The sequence below is a fragment of the Daktulosphaira vitifoliae genome, unplaced genomic scaffold, assembly GCF_025091365.1.
Source record: "Daktulosphaira vitifoliae isolate Bord-2020 unplaced genomic scaffold, ASM2509136v1 Scaffold_1, whole genome shotgun sequence".
Taxonomy (NCBI): domain Eukaryota; kingdom Metazoa; phylum Arthropoda; class Insecta; order Hemiptera; family Phylloxeridae; genus Daktulosphaira; species Daktulosphaira vitifoliae.
In genome coordinates, this window is record NW_026099572.1 from 82,473,290 (window position 1) to 82,497,227 (window position 23,938).

A 23,938-nucleotide genomic window follows, 5' to 3' on the forward strand; every position below is an offset into this window, starting at 1 on the left:
TCAAAAAATAACGAAATATTTATATAATTATGTGTTTTTACAGATAGAAGATATATTTTTATCCGGGTTGTATAGTAATTTAACTGAAATTGTAATTCAGTTATAAATTTTTCTTCTAAACGAATAAACTAGAAGTAATACACGCATTAAAAGAACAATAGAAAGAATTCAGAAGCTTATTCGATTTCATCAAACAAATATGTGCAAACTCAAATTGAAAAATACGCCTTATTTTGCAATTGAAGTTTTTATAAATAAACCAAATTCCAGGTGAATTATTAAAAAATACACAATATATTTTATTACAATTCAACAAGTTTCAAATATAATTAACTTCACTTAATATTAAATTACTTTTATTTCTTTTTAAATTTAATAGTTCAACATTTTCGATGTGCTGAACACATTACTTTCTTTACATGGTAATCTGTGTTACTTAAAATATTACCAGTATGGTACATACTAATACATTATGAAAAAAATATAATTACATATATTTTTAAAATTGTTAATATTGAATCTATTAAATTAAAAAAAACGTTTCATATCTAACTAATATCATACTGATTACGATCACATTTGACATTGAAGTAAAAGTAAAATTAAAATTGCCAATCAGTACAATAAAATCATATAAGTTTTTAATTGAAACAATAATTTTAAACACGTGAGATATTTATTCCTTTTTCTCGAAAAGAAACTTTTTTTATGTTTGTATTACTAGAGTACTATTTTGATAATTTAAAAATGTTATATAACAGTTATTTAAGAAATTACCTCTAAATCAAATTGGAAACCAATTGCTAGTAAAATAAATGTTTATTTTATAATTTATTTATTCATCAATGGTTTATTTCTAAATAAAAATATACACAAGTATTACTTCAATAAAAAAAAATATATTTTTTTTACAATATGATTCGTCAAGTCATTTGTTATCATCAACTGAGATCTTAATAAATATAATTTATTAATGAAGAAAAATATATGCATTTAAACATAATTATTGTTACAATAAACCATTACATCAAAGAACAAGTTAATATCTAATCATTGAAAAAGAGATAAGAGATAAGTGAACACTGTTTGGGTTTCTTTAAATCTTTGAAGCACAATTTACATTAGCTATGGTACATAACTTATGAGTCTTAATAATTAAACTATTTAATTACATATTTATGCATTATTAATGTATATTTAAATTAAATTACTGGTGCTCACAATGAAAAAGCCTTAAAATATAACTTCAGTCATTGAAATATTTTATTTGCCTCTCTGTAATTATAATTAACATATACCATTTTAAAATGTTTATATAAGTATTCTTCAAAACAATTATTTTATGAGTTAATAAAAGTATGAGTACAATGCAAATACCATAGCAACATCTATCTTAAAAATAAAATTTTAGGTGGGCTGTTGTTCATACTTCAAAATTAGTTAAAATACTTATTTATTTTTAAATTAATTATAATACACATTTAAAATGCTTTCTAATTGAGCAAAACAAAAAAAATTAATAATAATAATAAAAAGAAAATTAATCAATACATATAAAGAAAATTACACACCAATTATAGAATAAACACAAAAGAAATTTTTCTTTACAAAATTAGGCTTAACCTAATTAGGTAACCTAGTTTTGTACAATTGATATATTTTTCATTTTGATAAACACGTTATAACTTTTTTATGTAATACACATTATTATGATACAATTGGTCTTACAAAATATACCTTTTTTTATCATGATTTTTATATAAACTTTACAATAATTTACAACTTTTAATTTACATTATGAAAAAATATTTTACTCTATACCTAATAAGTAGCTTAAAAACTACAGTATAACTAAAATATTATGTAGAATCTGTAATAAAAAAAAACATCTCAGTTGTTTTCAATAGTAATCGTATAAGTGTACTAAAATATTTCTAAATTAAAAATACTATGTAACAGTCTTAAATTTTAAATAAAACTTTCATTACATATTCATGTAATATTGCTTGAAGAGGTGCAGATGAGAAAAATTTATTTTAATTCAGACATAAAGCTTTTGTTCTTTTTTTTTAAATTATGTATTCATTGAGTGTTTTTCGGTTCTTTATAATTATTTTAATGTTTGCTTTTATTTATAAAAAATATTTAAGTTTAATTACAAATTATTTTGAATATAATTCACGCAAAAAACACGCAAAAATTCATTTTAAAACGAAATAATAACAATTAAAAATAATAAAAGTAAAATAGATTCAGATTGCACAAATACAAAAGGGAAGGGGTAACATATACTTAAATTGTATACTAGATAAATTATACAAGCATACATTAAAAAAAAACTCATCCAAACAATTTTCAATGAAAAACATACACAAATAAGTTAAATAAATAGTTTAATGAACAATAGTTTTACTTTACAAAGACTAAATTTAATAAGAGACCAGTAAGTTTAATAAAATTACTTCAAGTTGTCATTAATTAAAATATTTACTTTTTTATTTTATTTGTAAATTTAATTACAAACTGGCACTCAACATAAGTGCAAAAACAGAATCCATAGAAACTACTGTTTTTACTTAAAATAAAGTTTAAATGATAAGAAATTACAATAGTGTCAAACAAACCAATATCAATTTTAAAAGAAATTATTATATAAGAAATAGCGTAGTAAAATTTTTATTTAGATAACAACTTAAACAATATTGCTCGAGTTTGTTTGTTCCAATCACAGTCTACAATTATAGAACCCGCTCGATTAATAAAGCAGTAATGAATTTTTAGATCTCATTTATAATTTAATAGGAAACCATAATTTCTTTTTTAATCAAAATAATTGTCATTGCTATGATAAGGTACTGTAAAGAATATACATTTATCTTTTTTAATGTCTCTTGATGGCTATATTGCAATAAACAATATAATTAAAAAAGAAAAATACGGAGTTCACAATAATTGTGGATGTAGTTTTAGGTAACTTCACCGATGACTTCCATAAAGCGCGGCGCGTTATATTCACTTTCTTGCCGAATTGTATGAGTATTATACACTTCATCTACGGAAAGGCGTCACCGCGCTTTGCCCTAGTCACCCGAAGCGCTCTTTAACAAGGAACATGAGTTTCTTTTTACCCTTGTATGCAAGTTTCATATTATCAAGTAATTGTGCGAACTGAGCATGACCATCATGTGCTAAAAGAAAGGTATCACGTGCCTTGCCAAGAAACTCAATAAAATCTGCATAATGCCTGGGTGATATGTGTGTTAAGCGAGAGTGTGTAGTGTTCACATATGCAGCAACAGCTGCTTCTAACAAAATTCGTAAGGGAGCACGCTCGTAAGATAAGCCTTTCACCATACTACAGCGAGAAGAGCTATTTCCATTGTTACGATGATGATGATGGTGATGATGGTGGTGGTGGTGATGGTGATGTTTACCTGAAAAAAAGTAAAAAAAAAAATTATACAAAAAAGTAATAAAAACATGAAGGTATTAAAATAAAAATAAACATTTTCTAATTTAATTCATAAAATTAAATAGTGAACAGTGAATTCTCATTGTTTCACTGAGTACATGATGATTGGTTTACCATAAACTGCTCAATTACTCTCAGAATAAGTACAAATACAATAGTTATAAACAGTTTAAAGCAATGACTGTAGATGAGGAGTAAGTGCGACTATTTTTATAACTAGTCATTTGCCAGTCGTACTCTTTCTCTTCCCTTGGAAAAGAAACGAGAATAACTTCCAAAATACTAGTCTAAAAATTGTTCTTTTCTTAATCATATTATTATCTATTAAATAAGCTAGTTACTTATTATGTTGCTATTTAAACAAATTAAGTTGAAAATCTTATAAGTAGTTATAAGGAATGATTCTAAAAAGTAATTGTTATTTGATAAATCAAAAAATATATGTCATTTTAAAAATCCAAACTTTTTTCGAATATTTAATTTATTTTGAGAGTAATTGAGTAGTTTATAATAAACCAATTACTCTGTATATAAGAAATACTTACTATCTGGTGGTGGTAAAGCATGTGCACAAGTCATTCCAGGAGGAGTCATTGAACAACGGCGTAATATATCCGATAGAACTGTAGCACACTGAACATTCTTCACAAGCAATGGTATCATTGTAGCTAATTCATTTTTACCCAAAGAATGACTGAGAGCACAAGCCCAGTGAATATCATTAATAGCAGGATGTGTATCCTAAAAATGAAAAATAATTACTTTAAAAACTCTTAAAATTCTTTATTTTAATAATTTTAAGGTTATCAAAGTTATTATAAAGGATAAAAATATTAAATCATTAATAAAAATTAAAATTGAAGCTCTCTTTTATGAAATATTCATAGTAATTCATATAACATATTTTTGTGAAAATTAACTACAAAGGAACATATCCATACAATTTATTTGAATTAACTGAAATCTAGGCAATGAGTTTAAAAGAGCTTCAGTAGAAAATTTTTTTTTATATTTGTGAAAAAATTACTACAGAAAAATAACGTGTGTTAAAACAGGGTGATTTAAATTACTTTTAAAACAAATTGTTCTATTCTATTAATTTATTAGTCTTTTGAAAACTAAAGAAAAAAATATTTTTATTTTTTTGAAATTGACCTTTTATATATCTATAACATGGTATATTAGCCTAAAAAAATCCTTGTTACTTATTGAAAAAAGTTATAGTTAAAGCAAACTTTGTTTATAAGTATATCAATAAATTATTGATATATTTATAGTTATTAAAAACAATTTCTACTTATCATTATAAGGACCAATCTTAGATGATAAACACAATAATATCAAAATACTTTTACAAAGCCATGTAGCAATTAAAATTATCTGTTGACACATTTACTTGATCATAAAAATTCTAACTTATAATAATGGTCACAATCAAAAATAATAAAATGTAATTACCTGATTATAGGCTAAATGAACATTCTTCATTGCTAACATAGCAAGCTTATATGCACGATTAGGATATCCACGATGTTCCATGTATCTAGCAATGGTAAATAGTTGTGAGGAAGTCATTATATGAGAAGCAGCATCTAAAACTATCTGATAAGCTGCTTCAAATGCTGTTGCATCATTTTCACAAAGTGTTAATGCATTTAAAGCACAGTTAGGAGGATCCTAAAAAATATTATTTATTTTTTTGTTAATTTTAAGAACAACCAAGTATATTAAACAATAATTCAAAAAATAACCTTTGATGCACATTGAAGGGCTAAGGTACGTGCATAACTAGACAATTTTTCTTGGTGCTCAAATGACAAATTCAACCGCATCATAGTACTGTGTGACATGATGGTTGTTGCAACAGGTCCTGTAAAACAGTTTATTTATAAGTAACTGATAAATTCTTAAAAGCTTGTTATGTATAGTAAAATATTTTAATTTTTTATCATACCTGTTGCTTCAGTAGGAGTAAATAGTTGAAACCAATTTTGCATAACTGATGTTAATGCATCCATACCAACTTCAGTAGCACATGTTACTAACCACCGTACCATTTCACGTCTTCTCCAATTCAATGAAGCTAATGTAATTCGCATAACCTTTAGACAAAAAATAAATTAAATTATCACACATCACAATATTAATTAACTGTAAGATTATTATAGTTAAAAATAAAGATTGCTACCTTTATTTTTATAATAATAAATAATAAATAAATTATTTAACACAATTTTTTTATAAAATATTTCTCTTTTAATGTATATAAATTTAAAGTTAAGTTTTATCCCCAATCTTTTGAGTAAAATAATATTTTAATTTAATTAGTAAAACTATTACCTATTACTATTTACTTACTTATTATTATTATAATTATTTATAATAATAATAAGTAAATACTTCTAAATAAGAATAGTATTTAAAAAAAAAATAATTTCAAACACATTTTTTATTTTTAACATACTTGTAATCCTAATTCAAATGCAACAGTCAAAAGTGGTGGATGTCTAGGTCCATTTTCTGGAGTGGCAAAACGGAATGCGTCTTGAGCCAACTTAAACAAATGTGAAGAACTATGAATATGTCTTTGGGCCGATTCCAAAACAGTTCTCAGTCGTAGTAGTTCACCTTTATAAAAACAAATGAAAATTGGTTTAAATATTATGAAATTCACATTCAAGTTGTAGTATTAGATAAATAATACCTTTGGCAGCACTTAGCATGGTTGAAGCTAAAGTACATTGTTGTGTTTCAATGTGTCCAAGAGTAAACCATCGGGGATAACGGTTCAACATTACAGAAGAAGGGTTACCATTTGAATTGTCAGAATCTTCATGATCTTCTAAAATAGGCAGTCTAAGTTCCAAATATTGTAATTAGTAATTTTGGCAAATTCACATTAAAAATCAATATAAATGACACATACCTCATAGCTCTTAGACCAACTTCATAGGCCAAATCCGGATAATAGTCCAGTAAGGCTACAAACAAGAAGCGTGCAAAAGTATGCATTGGTATGCTATCCCTGTGTACGCCTAAACCTAAACCACTAGTTGGGCCACCATCTAAAAGTACAATGGCTTGTCTCCGCAGTACACCAACAAGGTTTGTATCCATGTCAAGCTCTTGTAATTTTGCTATCAGTCTATCTTCTTGCTTGCAGGCCTTTTCCTGAGAAGTAAGAATACAACATTAATTACACACTGAACTTGGGTATTTTTCTTCATTCGATTATTAAAATAATTAATGAATAGTTAAATCTATTTCACCATTAAATTAAATTTAAAATGCAAACATTTTTTAAGGTTGTACACTGTACATTAATCAAATATATTTAAAGATACAATGCAGTCAGTCAAATAAATAAATAAATAATAAAAATTTACTAGGATTAATTTCTAACATTGTAGAAAAATATAATTTATGACTATAATTGTAGGTTTTAAACGGCAAATAATAAGCAAGAGTAATAAATAATACTCAAGGACGGACTTGAGGAGTACCAAACTAACTAATCGGAGTACATTTCACAACCCACATATTTCCCCAATGCGACCTCAATTTCAATTAAAACTTATCTAGAAGCTACGTACACACTATTGAGCTCTACAAATAGGGTAAATCGTGGTCGTCTGTTAATAAAAAAAATCAGTAAGCCTAACGAGTATAACTTGTTATCAGCAAGGCTATGAAAATATAATTCTTAAAGTATACAATTTATAGGATGCACAATATTTTACTATAAATAATTTCGTATAACTAAAGTGACCTAGATTTCTGTTTAGCGTATCCTAGACGAAAAGAAGAAACTAGAAATTTATTTAAACACTAATTTGTGTTTAATTAATAGTACCGAAACACATTAGAGGTCTCGACCGTGTGAACCTGAAGCGATTAAACAGGTCGCCGCTGAAATGTTTTTAATAATAATTCAGCTAAACTTTAGCAAGAGCTATCGGGGACCTTTTAATTGAACAATTTGTGAAAAGGTACACGTTAACAAGCTGAAATATCTTTCACGCTGATCTTGATAAATTATTAACCGATTTCATAGCAATGAATTCTTGTTGAGCTTAATCGAATGAAACAGCAGAAAACTCGCAAGTAGTTTTCAGTATATTTTAATATTATAGTGGGCGGGACGAAAAAATATGCGACACCGGAACCGGATAGGATAGGTTTATAACATTATGAGTAAAAAGCAAGTTACACAAATACATGTATGATACTAACTTGGTCGGTAGGTTTTTAATTTTATTAATTTTATAAGCGTTTCATGGGTTGAAAGAGAACCGGCATGCCATGATAGTCACTGTAATAAAACAGGTTAATTCACCAAGTTCCATTGGCCGATACAATAACAGGTCAATTATAAATTTATTAACAGATGAAAAGGAGCGGTAAATAATTGTTCATTGGAGATTTTTGAATAGAAAATAGGACATAGCGGAAGGTCATCATTTTGGAAGACACGTGCACACTTAGCTCTTTTGCCAAAATTATAAACCAACAGAGATTTTTGAAAAGCGATATAATTAGTTAATTAATGCTCTTGGGCTGATAGGACAAAAAACCTACTAGAAATCTTCGTTTTTTTTTTTTTATCTTTTCACGAAAGAGATTGCAATAAAATAACCAATCATCCTCAGTCAGCATTAGTTTTATTTAATAATGCAAATTCTAACTGACTTGAATTTGAAAACAAATTTTATATGAGAATCGCGTTTAATATATTAGATCTCTTTATATGGAAAAATAATTGGAATAGTGATAATCAAAATGTAAAATGACATAAATTTTGCAACTTCATATATTTGCAAGTTTTCTCTTATAGTAGGTCAATGTTCTGAATGTTTTTAAATCAAATTAAAAAAAAATTTAATGTGCAAGTATAAAATAAAAAAAATATATACGAAATGAAGTATAACATTAACAGTCAAAATCACATTAGACTTAATGTCTAATGAGTAGGTCACAAAGTATTAATGCTGTACTCGCATAATTTAATTTACTTAAAAATATACGAATTTTATTAATCATATATATTTTTATTTACAAGAAGGTCACTGAAAATTCTAAAAAGTACACTATTGCGGACCACAAGCTAGTCTCATCGGTTCAACATTTATTATTCTTTCGGATATTCCTTAAGTATCATAAGCCCGAAAAACACATTGCGCATATTTTACCAACTGTTTAGCTGAATCTTATCGTTGAAAATGAAACGATAATGAATACTTTGTCCACAGTCGTTTTTTAATAACTCATAGCAATTGGGGAAATTAGCCAAACATAAGACAATCGTTTGATGGTAAGCAGTCAGCCACGTAATCAAAATCATCATTAATATTTATTAGTTATTATAATAGAATTTTTTAAAATTAGTAAACCAAAAGACAATACACGAGGAAAACGTTTTTGAAATCTTCATAAGTTTGTAAGCTGTATGACCTCCATTACACGTATTCACACTGATTTCCATTTTACCCGTGTAGACAACATGCTTATGTATACGAGATTTTTATTATAATTTCTGTATACTCGAAACACGATTTCCCACTGCACATCAGCAACACGTACTTGCTCAATTATTTTAATATATTTGACCGGAAATTTAAATACAAAGACAATAAATAATAACAATTAAGTTGTTTGTGTGTTGGCGGCAGAATAGTAATGGCAACAATAATAATTGGTTTTGGTAGTACACCGAGACTCGGGCCGTGTTATCGCGTTACCACAATAAGATAACCGACAACGATAAGGTACTGCTTTTTGTACGTACATGTCCAAAACATACCTGAGCGTATAATCCGGGAGGCATGTTACGCTGCTGGCCCAGTCCGATCAGAGCCACTTCGACGGCCAGCGAGAGGTAAGTCTCAGATCTGTCTTGGGAGCCGACAACGGGTATGTGGGTAAGTCGTGGTGCGGGTCTTAAGCTGCCGCCTTCCTCGGAAGCGTTGGTGTCTGAAAACAGTGTGAAAAACAAAGCATTCAAACACAATTCATTAGCAATTGTCGCGATTATAATTTTGACTCACCGAAAAATGAAGACGAATGAGGCACATTTGGATCAGGAACTATAGATGCATCAGTCAGCGTGTCGAACAGACAACCGATCGGATCCATGGGATGACCGACCCATCCTTCCGTCCAGCTGTTGTGCAACACGTTTTGGTTAGAGCCGCTCCGCGAGCCGTTACGACTGTTGGTGCGTTCGGGGTACCGGTAGCCCGAACCGGACGACGGACCTGGCGTCCGAGGGGGATGATTGTCATAGTACGTGCAATAGCTGTTACACCTGGGCGCGGTGCATACGTTAGGCCTGGGCGCATCCGTGAAAGCCGTACACCTGTAGCTGGTACAGCCCACGTTAGCGTACCCAGACCGTGTTGAATCGTTGTAGCCGCAACGGGACAAATTGCAAGATGACGAGGGCGACGATGGTGACGACAGTCTGTCATATCCCGCCATCGGACACGAAACGCATCTGGACGAGCACGGCCTGGTCTGAGAGTAAGTGTCGTACGAACAAGACTGAGCCGGCCTGAGTTCGTAGCATCGAGTCGGTGGGTTTGAATGCCGGGACGGGCAACGTGGTGGCGGCTTTTGGCTTTCCTGCCACCGTCTTTGTGCGTCCAACTGTTGTTGTTTCATGGTACGCACGACACATACGGCCAACCTTAGGGCGGCCGCATGATGACCGTGCGATCTTAGGGCATCGACGCGCGAGGCGCACGTAGCTAGAGGTTCGTGCCACAACGGCTGTCCCAACGAATTGAAGCTACCGGATTGCGTGCTATCCGGTATATGACTGCTGTAAGTATCGCTAGACAAGATGTTTTTAAGATGTATATTGTCCCAGGACATGCCCACCGCATCCAAAGCTCTAAGGAAACAAACCACATTAAGATGTAACTCATTGCAATAGTGTTAGTAGATTACAAACCTATGGAAAATAGTCCGGTTAATGCGTTGACTTGTGCTAGGATAGCTGCTTCTATATCTTGGACTTGATCTGCTGGATCGGGAAGAGGGCCTGTAGTTACCGTTGTCTACATCATCGTCTGAAGCATTTTCTCCGGCAGCATGGTGATTATTTCTCTATAAAAAGAAAATGTCCTTACATAAAATTTCAAAATAAGGGGAGAAAATACAATTTTATAAATCGAATTGTTTTAATAGTTAAAAAGTCCTTAAAATACATTAAGCATTGGTCAAATAAAATTTCGAATTGAAATTAACAATACTATAAACGATAAGCAATAAAAATCTAGACAATACCAGCTAAATGCTGTGTTTGTAAAATTTGTAATTTATTTTAGTAAAAAAAAAAAAAAAATTAATAATATATCAATGACTTGTCCCCTACACGGTAGTCATTTTTTTTTTTTTTTTACAGAAATCCTTTCCAATTAATTATTTTACTTTGATGTTATACAGCCCCACAAAAACGCGTTTATTATTACTTTCAGACAATTATCAATGAACCCTCTTCTATATCTTATATATTTTTTATAAAAAAAAAGAAAATAATTTTTTCAAACTCTGCTACTAATGGTGATAGGGGCGTTTGCGCATTTACTGTTTATTAATTAAATATTGAGGTGCAAATGTTCAACACCATTTTTCTTAAATTTAAGTTTTAAGAATTAATTTTACTGCGACAGAATTTAAAATAAAAATATTACTTACGTCGTTAAAAGCCGGTGGAAGCGCCAACATGTCAGGATCTTCGGGAGGACAAATGTCTACGTGTGTCCATTTTTCAAGTAACGTCTTCCATTGTCCCTTGTCCTGATTCGTACAATGCGGGTTGAGCACTATGCAAACCCACAGGGCTCCCAACTGATCCCAAAGTTGCCGGCATTTGTCGGTGATTGGCGTACCCTGTGACTTCCACAAGGCCAGTCGGGGGTCGCACAGAAACTGTTCGGTGATTAGCGTCAACATGCGGGCCCCATTCGAGTCTTGCGCCCGCAGCATTTCCCGAACCTTTGCGAACAGCGAATTTAGCTGCTTATTGGCGTTGTAGTAGCTGCCATGGGTCAGATACGATTTGACTTGTTCGCACACTTGTTCTTCGTCTAGATGCCACGTGTGCTCGTCGTCCGCACTAGGACCAGCTGTAGGGTCGGGGGCGCCTATAAAAATAAACGTACAATTTATTTTTTTTTTACTTAACAATGAAAATCAACCATAAAACACGTGTATAATATATTATAGTTGTCTATAATTACTGTTGTCTATAATTACTGTTGTCTATAACATCATGATTTACATTCATTTTATTATATAATTATAATTAAGTGTGTACTTACACAATTATTACGAAAATATTTAGTTTAAAGATCTTATCACGAGACAACGAAAAATTAAGGTGTGTTAGGCTATCATCTTTTGGACACAAATGGTCAAGTTAAACGAGAATATAAAGAAATCGTTATTGGTTTTTAATGGAAATATTATAACACTCAGAAAAACGTTTTACCACAAACACAAAGAAAATACTTTCAGACGACCCAACTGCAATTTACGCGTTTAAATAAAACTCGACGGGGCCTACCTGAGAATTATTTGAAATAGCCGATGCTCAGATGAGCGAGGGGATAGGAAACGTTAGCACAGACGACCCTAATTATTAATGTGCTGTCGATCGCTTGGCCGGCTTCCCGAATTAAATATCATATCCACACGCATTATAATAACAACGTTGAATTAAATAAGAAAAAAGTGGAACGCGTTTGGCTTCCACACACCACTTGCTCTAATCGCATTAATATACACGTGTAATGTTGTATGTTTTCAGGCGGTAATTTTCCCAGATTTCCCTTAACAGCCGACTAATTACCGCATAATGAACACGATTACATGTTTGTAGTATAAAAACAATGAGCATAATTTCTTCAACGGTCAGACCCGTCGAAGGTGGCTGAACTCGAGCGCAGAAATTCGTCAGATTAACAACGTTTATGGAAATCCGTCCGCTTTGTTTGTACACGCACTTAAGGCCTTAATATCGTTAATGTTATGCAAACTATCCAAAGTATTTCTAATGGAACTCGTGCGGTGGTGGGAGGAAGAGGAATGGCGGAGCAGCTCACAACACGTATCATATTTGCCGGTCGTTAATTAAAATGAGAATAGAAAAAAACACACAATAATTGCCATGTATACCTATCTGTTAATTACGTTTTTTATTTCTTGGTTAGAACACACACATCAGGTAATAAATCAAGAGGCCACAAAAATCCGGGCACAACCCCCTTAGTCATGGTGATTTATACACAGTGTACCAACGACTCGACAGTAATCGATTTTCGAAACGGATCCCACGGTGCACCGTCGGTTGGGTTGCCTATACGAGTCGGGCGTTAACGAGAGAAAAAAACACATCCCGTTCGGAGAAGAATTCATTTTTTAAGTAATTATTAACATATCATTCAATCTTCTCATTGCATTCCATCATAAATTAATTTAATATACAAACACGACTAGCCGGTATAATTTATGTACGAGAAACATCTGTATTAGTGTAAATTTCTCCCCACCTCAGTTGAAAATTTGTTTGTAATTCGACATTAATTTCCTCTTGGCACATAATATCCCAAGTGTTAGGTCGACGTGGGACTTGACCGCCGCCACGACGCACACAGTCAAATGCATTATGCATGTGCCTGCGGGGCGAAAAATAAAAAAAAAAAACACTAAACCGGTCTCGAGTTTGTTGATGTACAATAGTAATAATAAAATGAAAAATAAAAAAAAAAAACTCCCCGTTAAAATCAAAATTCAACTGGCAAAACACATAAAATACATCTCGTATTACGAAGTACATATACCGTTGGAAATCAATGAATATTGATGATAGAAACGTCGTCGCGGATTTTTTTCATTGCAATCGAATACGAGTTTTTTTTTTTTTTTTTTTTTTATCCGGTGGAAGTAGTGACGTGGACAAGTAGGTGTAATTCAACACGTTTCGTCGGCTGGTCGTTTTGTTTCGATTATTTCTTTTGGCAACGAGTGACGGGGCGGCCGGGAGAGCTCCTAAAACGCGTTTATTGTTTTATCCGTTCATTACATTAACCTGCCTACAAACGGCATATTTAATAAATACTGGCATTAGTATAAATAATTATGATAATAACGACCGGACCGGTGCCAAGATTAACGTGGAAAACAATGGAACACCGGATATTACAGTTAGTGCAATTGCTTGTCGTGTGAGCGAGTGTACGCGTACATTATAATATCGCTATTATGACTGTTACCATTATGATGGTGTAGCGAGCGGCGACAGAGACCCCATTCGCTGTGGCGGCAGCCGCCGTCGCCATACTTCACTTAACAACACACCACAGTACTACGATTTATACGCACACACATTGCGTAAGCCGTCGCACACACGGTACGCGGCGCACAAATCGTACGGTGTAAACCGTAAAAACACACGAGACGGTAGTGTTGTACGGCAATAGCGGCTGCGGCGGCGGCGGCAGTGGAACAGGTGGCGTGGAACACGGAGGAAATGGCGTCAAACGAAAATCACTTTTCCTCTCTCTCTCTCTCTCTCTCTCTCTCTCTCTCTCCGACGCACACACACGTTTCTTTGCCCGGATAGACCGCCACTAATCAACTAGAAAGTGTAACAAATCAAACCACCGTCCCGACGGTAGGTCTGGAAAATGTCGGGAAAAAACCCACGGATTTCTTAGACCGGCGACATTTAACCTGCTGGGGGAGGGGAGGTACACGACTAGGAATACTAACGATAATGAAATGCGCTCGGCGCGTGTGTTACAAGGCAAATCATCGACATTTTCGTCGCACGTTGCCATGACTTTGTCACTGGATTAGAAAACGACACGCGCAATTTCCAGTGGCTATTACTACATCACGGCCGAGGTCTGCGCCTATGCCTATGCGTACGATATTCTTCAACGCGCGACACTTTTGTCTGCTCACAACGGTTTCCTAATGACCTTGCTAAGACTTGACCGTGTGCACGACGATCGTATAATCTTTATGTCCGCACGTTTGTGACTTTAGTAATGGAACGCGCGTTTTTGTCTGGTTGTTATTTTTCAGGAACGACATTAGAATAAAGTAGAAATGGTATTTTATATTGTGATAATAACTCAGAAAATATTATCACAAAAATAAACAACAAAGACGCGGAGAGCAAATAAATGTTTTTATTGTGGTAAAAGGGGCAAGAGCATATACACATAACTATTTGAACATGACGAAGGCCCAAGGAACGTTTTTATTGTGCCTAGTAAGTGTCATGAAGGTCTGCGATTATTTCAAAAGAAATGCGCACAGTTCTCATCTCCATGTGTGCACTAGGAAAGTGTACATTTGACGGCGCAATGTGCCTGGAATGGAAATGAGATTATAATAACGAGTGAGCGGCGCACAATGCCACCGCCGCCGCCGCCTCTGGCTTGCCGACAAATATTTGTTTTTAATCACAAAAATAATTCCATAAGCACGACAAATATTGTTTTAAACGCAACAACATTTCTTGAGTCATAAAATCGATTTGCCAGAGTAGGTATAGTTTTAAGTGAGAACAAATATTGAAAGTGTACACGCCGCCGCCGCCGTTTAACGCGGTTTTTATTTTCTAGAAAACTATTTATACAAATCGAAAACGAATACAACCCTATTACCTAATAAATTACCGAGAAATACAGACATTCGAACAATGTTTTATATATCAATTGAGCCAAGTCAACATACTATGAATTCGATTCCACAGCTGACAACATAATGTCATTTGCTATCAACAATATTTTCTCTTTTTGCATACGCCGAAAACACACGAGCAGTATCAACGACGAACAATGCGCATTGATAAAAAAAAAAAATTTTCAAACAAATAATTGGACTAATTTTTAGAGAACATGCAATCCTCGTGTTCGAATGAAAAAATTTATATTTTTGACGCTAATGCACTTTGAGCAACCTAATTACCATTAAATTTTTAGTAGTCAAAACATGTTTGCACATTGTTATTGATAAATGCAAATAATAATAAAAGAATAGTCAATAACATCCAATAGCACAACAAAATTAATTTCCAAATAACATTTACTAAGACGGACTTGACTTGCGCTCGTAGACTATTTTTCCTCTAAATGAGTAATGACGAATAATTTTAAGAGCTTCGTTTAGACTTAACAACGACACAATATGGACCAGCAACATCAATACTACGAAACGTTATCGGTTATGGGTATTTTCAGCTATTAATTGGACCATTAACAGTCATTAAAAAATATCGAACGTGTAGTTATTTCTCAAGATCTTCTTCCCTCGAAAAAAAAAAAATACTACAAAAACACAAAATGACTAGTTAATGAAATGCCTCAGTAAACTTGAAAATTCGAGGTAAAAAAAAAAAATGTTTCCAATCGACCTCGCTCACAAGTAAAATTATTTGGGCTTATTATATCGTGACACCGATTGAAAATACAAAATACACCGTGGAAGAAAGAACATTGTTATACGCACTCACATATTACACTCGATGGAATATATTCGTTAGTAAGTTAAAAAAAAAAAACTATAAATTCACACCAGTCCATATAAATGTATTCACTATTTCTATACTAAAATTTCTTATTTTCTTCAATAATAACGTTATTTTAACGGACAAATCAAACCTCAGCAGCTCTTACATGATTTACAACATTAAAAAGTCGATTTTAAAGGTATAAATTAATTTATGCTTTTCAGCATGTTAATTGAATTGTGACAAATTCTGCATCTCGGCGAAACCAGACACTGAGGAAACTTATCAATATGGTCAACAGTTGCCAGCAGTTGAAAAATCTGTTTATGCAACGAGTCAGCACATTGTTCTCGTGTGCAAGTATACAATCTCATAGTATAGATTTGCTGGGAGCAATTTGATTGTCCGCGGCACATTATTACATTATATGATTCATTATAAATACTTAACACACACGAACCGGAGGTCAGGACTAACACGGTGCAGGTATTACACACAAGAATGCACAGCCAACACGCAAATTTGTACACACGGCGGTCATCTAAAATAGGTTAAACACGCCGATAGCTCACATTAAATCAAATAATAAAAAGTCAACTGGAATATACAAAACAGCTAAGCATTGTACGCATAACCCACGGACCGAGTCTGATGGTTGCTCCGTTAAGAGGCGTACAAACAACGAAAATAACATTGAAGAAACGTTTAACGTAACTAGAGATAATAAGATAATATACAGAGTATAAAATATTGCACCACGTTACACACACGCCCATTGCTGCAATTAAACAACTAAGTACAGCCACGGGACCGATAATAATATTCATAGTCGGTAGAGGTTTATGAGTAATATTATATAGTTAATATTTTTTTTAAGAACGTCGACAATTTTACCTATGGCTTTAGTCCATGTATATTAAACATCCGTAATCGTTTGCCTTTTACGTTGAAAAAAAATTAGAAAATTATATGAATTCAAACACAGCCATTCCATATGATATATGTACCGGTGTCAAACAACTGCGTTTGGAACAGTCATTTTCAAAAATTCGTATTCGTTCGACTGGTTTTTTCAACTACTTTGGCGGGCACGAGTCTTATACTAATTTATTACAATGTTTAAATTTTAATAACCTTCTGCGGATCTCGCAAAGAATTATCTCTGTATATATTGAAATGTATTAACGAAATATCAACAACTAAAATGATAAACGCATTTTTCCGAGAATCTAATCACAATAATAGCTAACGATTTGACGGGAGGCATTTAACGAGGGCAACACCGCGTTGTAAATGCCGTCCGCCAAATGCCAACATCACTTCATTTGTGAGAAATAATTCATAGGATTTCAACGAAAGAACGTTACAAATGATATTTTGAGTTTTATCCGTAGCACCGTTTGCAATATATTTTATTTGAAATTTTCTATACAAAGTTCAACTTCTAATGTATAATTAAAGCGATTACCGAGATGACGTTTGCGGTATACTAAAAAACCGTGCACGTGTAATACACACCATGAGTTAATTGCAAAATCATTGAGTTAAACAACTATGAACAAATTTTATGTTCATAAATATTAACAAAAAATGTTGAAATAGATGTTTAGAAAATAAAAAATTGGTCGAAAATTACTACGACAATGATAAAATAATGAACTAAATCACATCATTGAAGTACCTTATGTATAACAGACAACGGTGTTTTGTATGAAACGTTGTCCGTAACATAATTGTCGAATAACAATGAAAGTAAAAAAATAGTCAAGTTGCTAACAATAAACATAAATATTATTATGTCAAGTGTATAAAATACGTTCGTGTATTGCACTTTTTTATTATTTTACAAAAGACGTTTTCCGGTTTGTTGTGATAGGGGGAAAACGGAGGAAATTTTATTCTTTAAAAAAAACTTAAATTGCTACAACTGTGCCGGTTGTTGATGTGACAATGTTGTAAAACGGAATCAATCGCTTACACGCAACATTTGTTTATATAATTTCATGTTACCTAACAACAATTAGTAATTAAAGACAAGACGAAAAACGTGCCCAAAATTAAAGGGCTCGCGAGTATAATATAAAATAAACGAATCTCTTCGAAACCCGTTAAAAAAAAAAAAATAGTGTACTTTATTATTTATCACTTTTTTTGTTTTGCGCCCGATCGTTTTTTTGATACGAAAATGTCTTCAATAAAGTGTTAGATTAATTTTTAAGAAAAAAATTGTTCATTCAGAATATTACACAAGATCACGCATTGCCTTATTTCTAGAAAAAGTGTATCAACCGGTTTACAAACAACATTATAATTTATGATTGAACGGTCAGAATGAGATGGTAATATGCGATAACATTTCGTGGTTTGGGCGTGTAAAAAAGCATTGACTAGAAAATAAAAAAACTTAATCACAATGAACGTGAATTGGGAGAAAAAGAACTTTTATGTTGAGATGCACATTGACCGGAAAACAATATGAGACACCGCTGGCTGGTTTGGGTAGTGCTGGCAGACCTTTAGAACCATTGAGATTCGGGATCAGGAACAACAATAATCGTCAAAAAGACTATTGTTACATTGGTTATTATTTTTTGTTTATTTTAATACATTATTCACGGCTGACAGGTGGTGTCGGGCTAAATGAAACTCCCCCTTTTGTGCGATACACGGACCCGGAGACTACACCTCTCTCGCACAGCCTATTAAAGTTCTTGGTTATTTATTTTTATTTTTACAAAACTATTTCGTCTCTCCACATGATGTACCATTATACGCATTACATTATATTATTATTATTATTATTATTATTATTATTATTATATATTGTGATGTAACATTTATTATCGTGTGTGCGCTCATCGATAGGACACGACCGGTCCTATGTAACGGCGGCAACGTGTTATTAATATACCGACTTGAAAATTAAAAGGGTCCAAACGAAAAGTGAGCACACAAATAGGTATAATAATAATAATAATAATAATGCTTTGTTGGTGTTGCTAATAGAAAATATCTCTCACCGGCTATTTGATTGATTTCCGAACGTTGCTGTAGAATTTCGTCGGCCAGCTTTTGCGCCGTCGGCAACACTTCGGTATGGTGTTCTGATATTAAATACTGCACGAATTTCTGCAGCTGCTGTCTGTCCATTTGCAACAGCGTTTCTAAAAAATAAAATCAAAAACTATAAGTCAAAACCGCTCATTATAAATTATCCCGACAATACAGCCGACACGATGTGACATCGAGAGCGTCGGACGGATTGTTTCTTTTAAAAGCTTTACAAGCTTTTCATCATTTTTTTGTATGACACAGTTGAATGCTGAATCGTGTTGTGAGATGTTCGTCGATTATTTCAAGGCAGTTTTACAATGGTCGTAATCGAAGACGACACGATCGTAAAAAAAAAATTGTTCAATACAACTACACGGTGTTTGGGTTTGAAGGGAAACAAATTTAGTTACGAACTCGATAACCACCACCNTAATCGAAGACGACACGATCGTAAAAAAAAAAATTGTTCAATACAACTACACGGTGTTTGGGTTTGAAGGGAAACAAATTTAGTTACGAACTCGATAACCACCACCACAGTTTCGTTTTGGTCCCGTGACCAATTCCATTTTCTACACAACGGAAACGAGTAGAATGAAAGAGAAAAAAACATTATTGGTGAAAACCTACATTTATCCAAGGTTATAACTACCGTACCATTGAGGGGGTCTCTGGAATAGTTTCGTGTCAGTAATGATTACAACAATCGAGGGCAAGTAAAATTTTTTAAACGTTGCCAATTACACGCCAATAGACTGTTTTACGCAACGCCCGGACAAAATCAAGCTGAAATTTTTTTTAACTTTTTAAAATGCTTATTACACGGTACAGTTGTATCGAGATTAGTTTGATTTTTTATTTGCATTACACAATAACAATTTCGTTATAAATGAGCGAACTTTTTTATATCAAAATGCGACAGAATGATATTTTTTTCACAATTATTAGGCAACATGTTTCAGGTAAATCCGCTTTTTTCATTGAATGGTACTATCAAATGATACTACAGAGTTTTCTTAGTATTGAAATTGGTAGCTTATAATTCGATTGTTGCGCGGTGGTTCTCGAAACACGTGTAATAATAAATTAGACTTGTTTTTAATGCAAGTTTTCAACACGAACAAAACTTGTTAGGCAAATAAGATATAAAAAACAAATTAAAAATCAAAGAAAACTTAGTTTTATTTTTAATCCGGTCTAGACTAGAATTTATTAAAGTGGATCCCACATAGCTCAAGAGAAATCATATTTTACAGGTGTATCTTTAACAACTTGTGCAATTTAAACAGATATATTTTATCAAAATAACAGTTAACATATTAATATGAAAAAAAAAAAAACATTAAAGAAACAATCATTACGAATATGAATTACTACAGTGTGTACAAATTATCCAGTTTTACTTGAAGAATATATGATCATTAAAAACATTTTATTTAATTATAATTATTTATTAATTCATTTCGGGCGTAAATTAGCGCAGTATTTTTTAAAGTAATTTTTTTTTTTTTTTTAATGATTTCAATATTAAACTATATAAAACACGACGATATGAAAATTAATACGAAAATACCCTAAAATTTAAGAATAATTAACAGAAATTTTTTTTATTAATTTCGGAGCAACACGTTAATTATTAATGTATTGCCGTACATAATTAATGCACATTATAATTATTACTATACAAAAATAATAATACTAAAAATATACATTTTATAAGAATAAAAATGTATTGTTATAAATGTACACGTAGTTAAAAAAGTATACGTTTTAATTAATTCTCACATAATTTAAAACGTATGTCTATGACAAACAAAAATTGCACGATAATTCTCGAACCAGAATATTCTTTTTGCGTTATTCTAGAGCTAAGCACAACAATAATACACACACACACACGCAGGCCTACAATAATACAATAATTTTATTATTTACCTGATATAGGAACCCTGAGCCTGACACTGTCCGCGTTCCGTATCCTGTACAAGGACAAGGCCACTACGTGGGGACACCAGAATATATCTTTTGTGTCGCAGCTGCATGTCACCGACGTTATCTTGCACCTGCACATGCCAAGAAAAAAAAAAAAAGTATGCGATTATTAAATTCATCATCACAACGCTGATACTTGAAATATCACATAAATGTTTGCACATGATTTTTGTCAACGATAATATATCACATGACAATCCGTTGTCAAAAACATTTGTAAATATGTTTCACATATATATAACGGGAAACATAGTTGTTGTTTCGTACAACTATGTGCACATGCTGCGTGAAATTTACTACGGTTTTTTGCACTCGGACATCGATGGAAATTTTGGATTAAATTAAAATCGCACAATATTTCTGACGCTTATTAATTTCTATTGATACCATGGCTCGATTTACATGAAAAAAGAATAACATACAAAGCATAACACCTTGTATTGAATAATATAACGAATCATCGACCAATTGCAGCTAGAAGAGAATTTTTAATGTAATAGAATAAATTAAAATCGTTTGTGTATAGTCAGAACGGAAGAGTGGCGGCCATTTTCTCATTACGTCCCGTGACTTAAGCACGAACAAAAGGATTTTTCAATGAGTAATTGTCTTTTAACATTTTAGCAACAGAGAAAACGTCGAAAGTGTTAGTAAGTTTTATTATAATTATTTAATGTTTAATTCATCGAATGATTATGGCTGCTTTCCTAAAATTAACGTCTATAGTGACGACGATTTTTTCATTATTTTAATGTAATTTGATCATTAGAATCATAAAATATAATATCTGTACGCGTATTATGCATCCTAATACAATCTGTGGCGGGTTACATAACGTACTTGACAATTCTCATTATGCTGCTCTTCTACTGCAGAATAAATTGTAAAAAAAAAACCGTAGAATTTCCCCAAGACTTTCTCGTCGATTTGAAACAGATACGGAAATTATCACTAAGGTGTCGAAATAAAACTATAGTTTGCATTATTTTTTTATACGTTAATTGTGGACCTATGCATTTATATGTTCCACGTCATTCTCGAATCGTTACTATATTATCGAGGAAAACCATTTAAATGATAATCTATCGACTCACCTGTCGAAACTGACCGACACTTTGTGCTTTTTGTTCTCTTGATCGGGATTGTTAAAGCCCGGAGATCCAGGCCTTTGATTCCAGACGACGCCACTTAAATGGAATCCTGTAGGAAAAAGTACAATCATTAATACAACACTCATTTAATTTAACCGCAAACGGAATATTTGAATAATTAAAATGCTACATGGTTTCCATATCGGGAGGATAAGCTGATAAACCGGATNTAAGCATCACAATGCTACATGGTTTCCATATCGGGAGGATAAGCTGATAAACCGGATATAGAAAAATTATACACGAAACGTGTGTACTTATTATTACACGGGTAGAAGGAGGTGCGCATCATTATTGCCATTAGGCAAAATAAATACAATAACCAATAGTTGCGATTTAAAGGCAAAGGCAGAAATCCTATTTAAGCCGACGTTGGGTACATATATTACTACGCCGAGTTAAGTCGTGTGCGTCGCTTGATAATACATATTGTATATATTATATGTATTTCCAACACATGTACATAGAATATGTACTTTTCGGTAAGGGGGACTTGTGACACGGTCGACTGAATGAACTATGGACGGACTTTATTGATCCGGCATAGTAAATTATTCGAAACTCGGTAATAAAAACGGAGAATAGAGAAGCGGGAACATTAAATTTTCAGTGTTTGTTTTAGGGCTTTAATAAAAACGAGGCGCGGTTTTATTACTGGGATTATAAAAACAATACAAAGATTGACACCGCCGGGCTCCAATGCCTTTTTTTTTTGTTTTTTATTCCGCTCGTTGTTAACGCGACCAGCAGCGATAGGAATTCGCAAGACCCCGCGATGGGATTTCGTCAAGAACAGACTAAAAACAAACCTAATAAGCTATTTTAATCAATACCGTTCCTATTCACGTCATATTGCAGCATTGTTACACCAAGAGAGGTTGTTTCGTATAGACAAATTACAAGAGTGGCACTGCGAGTTCGTACACATTGACAAGTAGGATCGCGCGTATTTCCAAGAAGTATCGATTGCTTAGCATGCACATGACAGTTTTTTTTTATTTTTTATTAAAAAAAATGACAAAAAAATCTTAGCTCAATTGTAACACGTTACTCATGTCTCGAATATCAAATGACGAATAGGTTTATACAATTTCAACCACACGCATTGAGAACATGGCGTGGGGTATAACCCATGTGCGCCATGAAAATCTCTCGGGACGACCGTGCACATGTCAGGGGGTAGGCCGGAGAACAAACCGTCGTGATGCATCGAAAATTCGTGTACAGGTTTTTCGAGTCCAAATTATTTAAAAAGATTCACTCGTCAAAACGAATGATCGCACCGAAACCGATTTTCTGGACGACTGACCATTGTTAGCCAACATCGAGCACTACATCGGTGGTATATACATGCCATACGTACACACAGACACCGTATATAGTACACCGGAAAAAAAAAACCATGACACAACAGTGACGTCATTAATGTTGTCAGCGACTACTACGGCGGCGGACAGGTTCAGTGGCCGTGTTGCCGTGTCAAGGCCATCGTATACCCTGCTCTTGCCCGCCGCCCAACGGCACCGCAACAGACGGCGGCGCTACAGTGCGTATGTGTGTGTATTTATAGGGTCCGTTCACGTTGCCTGCGTGGCAACATCGCATCGCTGCGGTACTCGCACAGCCGCCGCACATGGTTGCCGCCGTGGCATGGGCCGACGACCGAGTGTCGGTAATGTTATTAAACCATTATACCTCTTCTCCTCGTCGTAGAGAAGAGATATACAAAAAAAAAAAAAAAAA

At 33.1% G+C, this 23,938-nt stretch overlaps 1 protein-coding gene across 3 annotated transcripts in view; it reads right to left on the reverse strand.

Annotated features, from left to right (window-relative positions):
- Positions 1 to 275: 275 nt before the first annotated feature.
- Positions 276 to 23,938, reverse strand: part of LOC126896861 (zinc finger SWIM domain-containing protein 5-like) — a 50,583-nt gene continuing 26,920 nt past the window's right edge. For 2 of the 3 annotated variants that reach the window (XM_050669999.1, XM_050669997.1), the window contains exons 2-16: positions 22,139 to 22,244; positions 20,988 to 21,115; positions 19,019 to 19,162; positions 11,171 to 11,619; positions 10,425 to 10,579; positions 9,517 to 10,364; positions 9,258 to 9,442; positions 6,399 to 6,643; positions 6,177 to 6,328; positions 5,937 to 6,100; positions 5,427 to 5,574; positions 5,224 to 5,342; positions 4,931 to 5,149; positions 4,018 to 4,213; positions 276 to 3,434 (exon numbers count right to left, since the gene is read on the reverse strand). In XM_050669999.1, coding sequence (XP_050525956.1) covers positions 3,085 to 3,434; positions 4,018 to 4,213; positions 4,931 to 5,149; positions 5,224 to 5,342; positions 5,427 to 5,574; positions 5,937 to 6,100; positions 6,177 to 6,328; positions 6,399 to 6,643; positions 9,258 to 9,442; positions 9,517 to 10,364; positions 10,425 to 10,579; positions 11,171 to 11,619; positions 19,019 to 19,162; positions 20,988 to 21,115; positions 22,139 to 22,244 — 3,608 coding nt within the window. In that variant the 3' untranslated portion in view covers positions 276 to 3,084. The remainder of the gene's footprint in view (positions 3,435 to 4,017; positions 4,214 to 4,930; positions 5,150 to 5,223; positions 5,343 to 5,426; positions 5,575 to 5,936; positions 6,101 to 6,176; positions 6,329 to 6,398; positions 6,644 to 9,257; positions 9,443 to 9,516; positions 10,365 to 10,424; positions 10,580 to 11,170; positions 11,620 to 19,018; positions 19,163 to 20,987; positions 21,116 to 22,138; positions 22,245 to 23,938) is intronic. The other variant, XM_050669998.1, reaches the window with a different exon arrangement.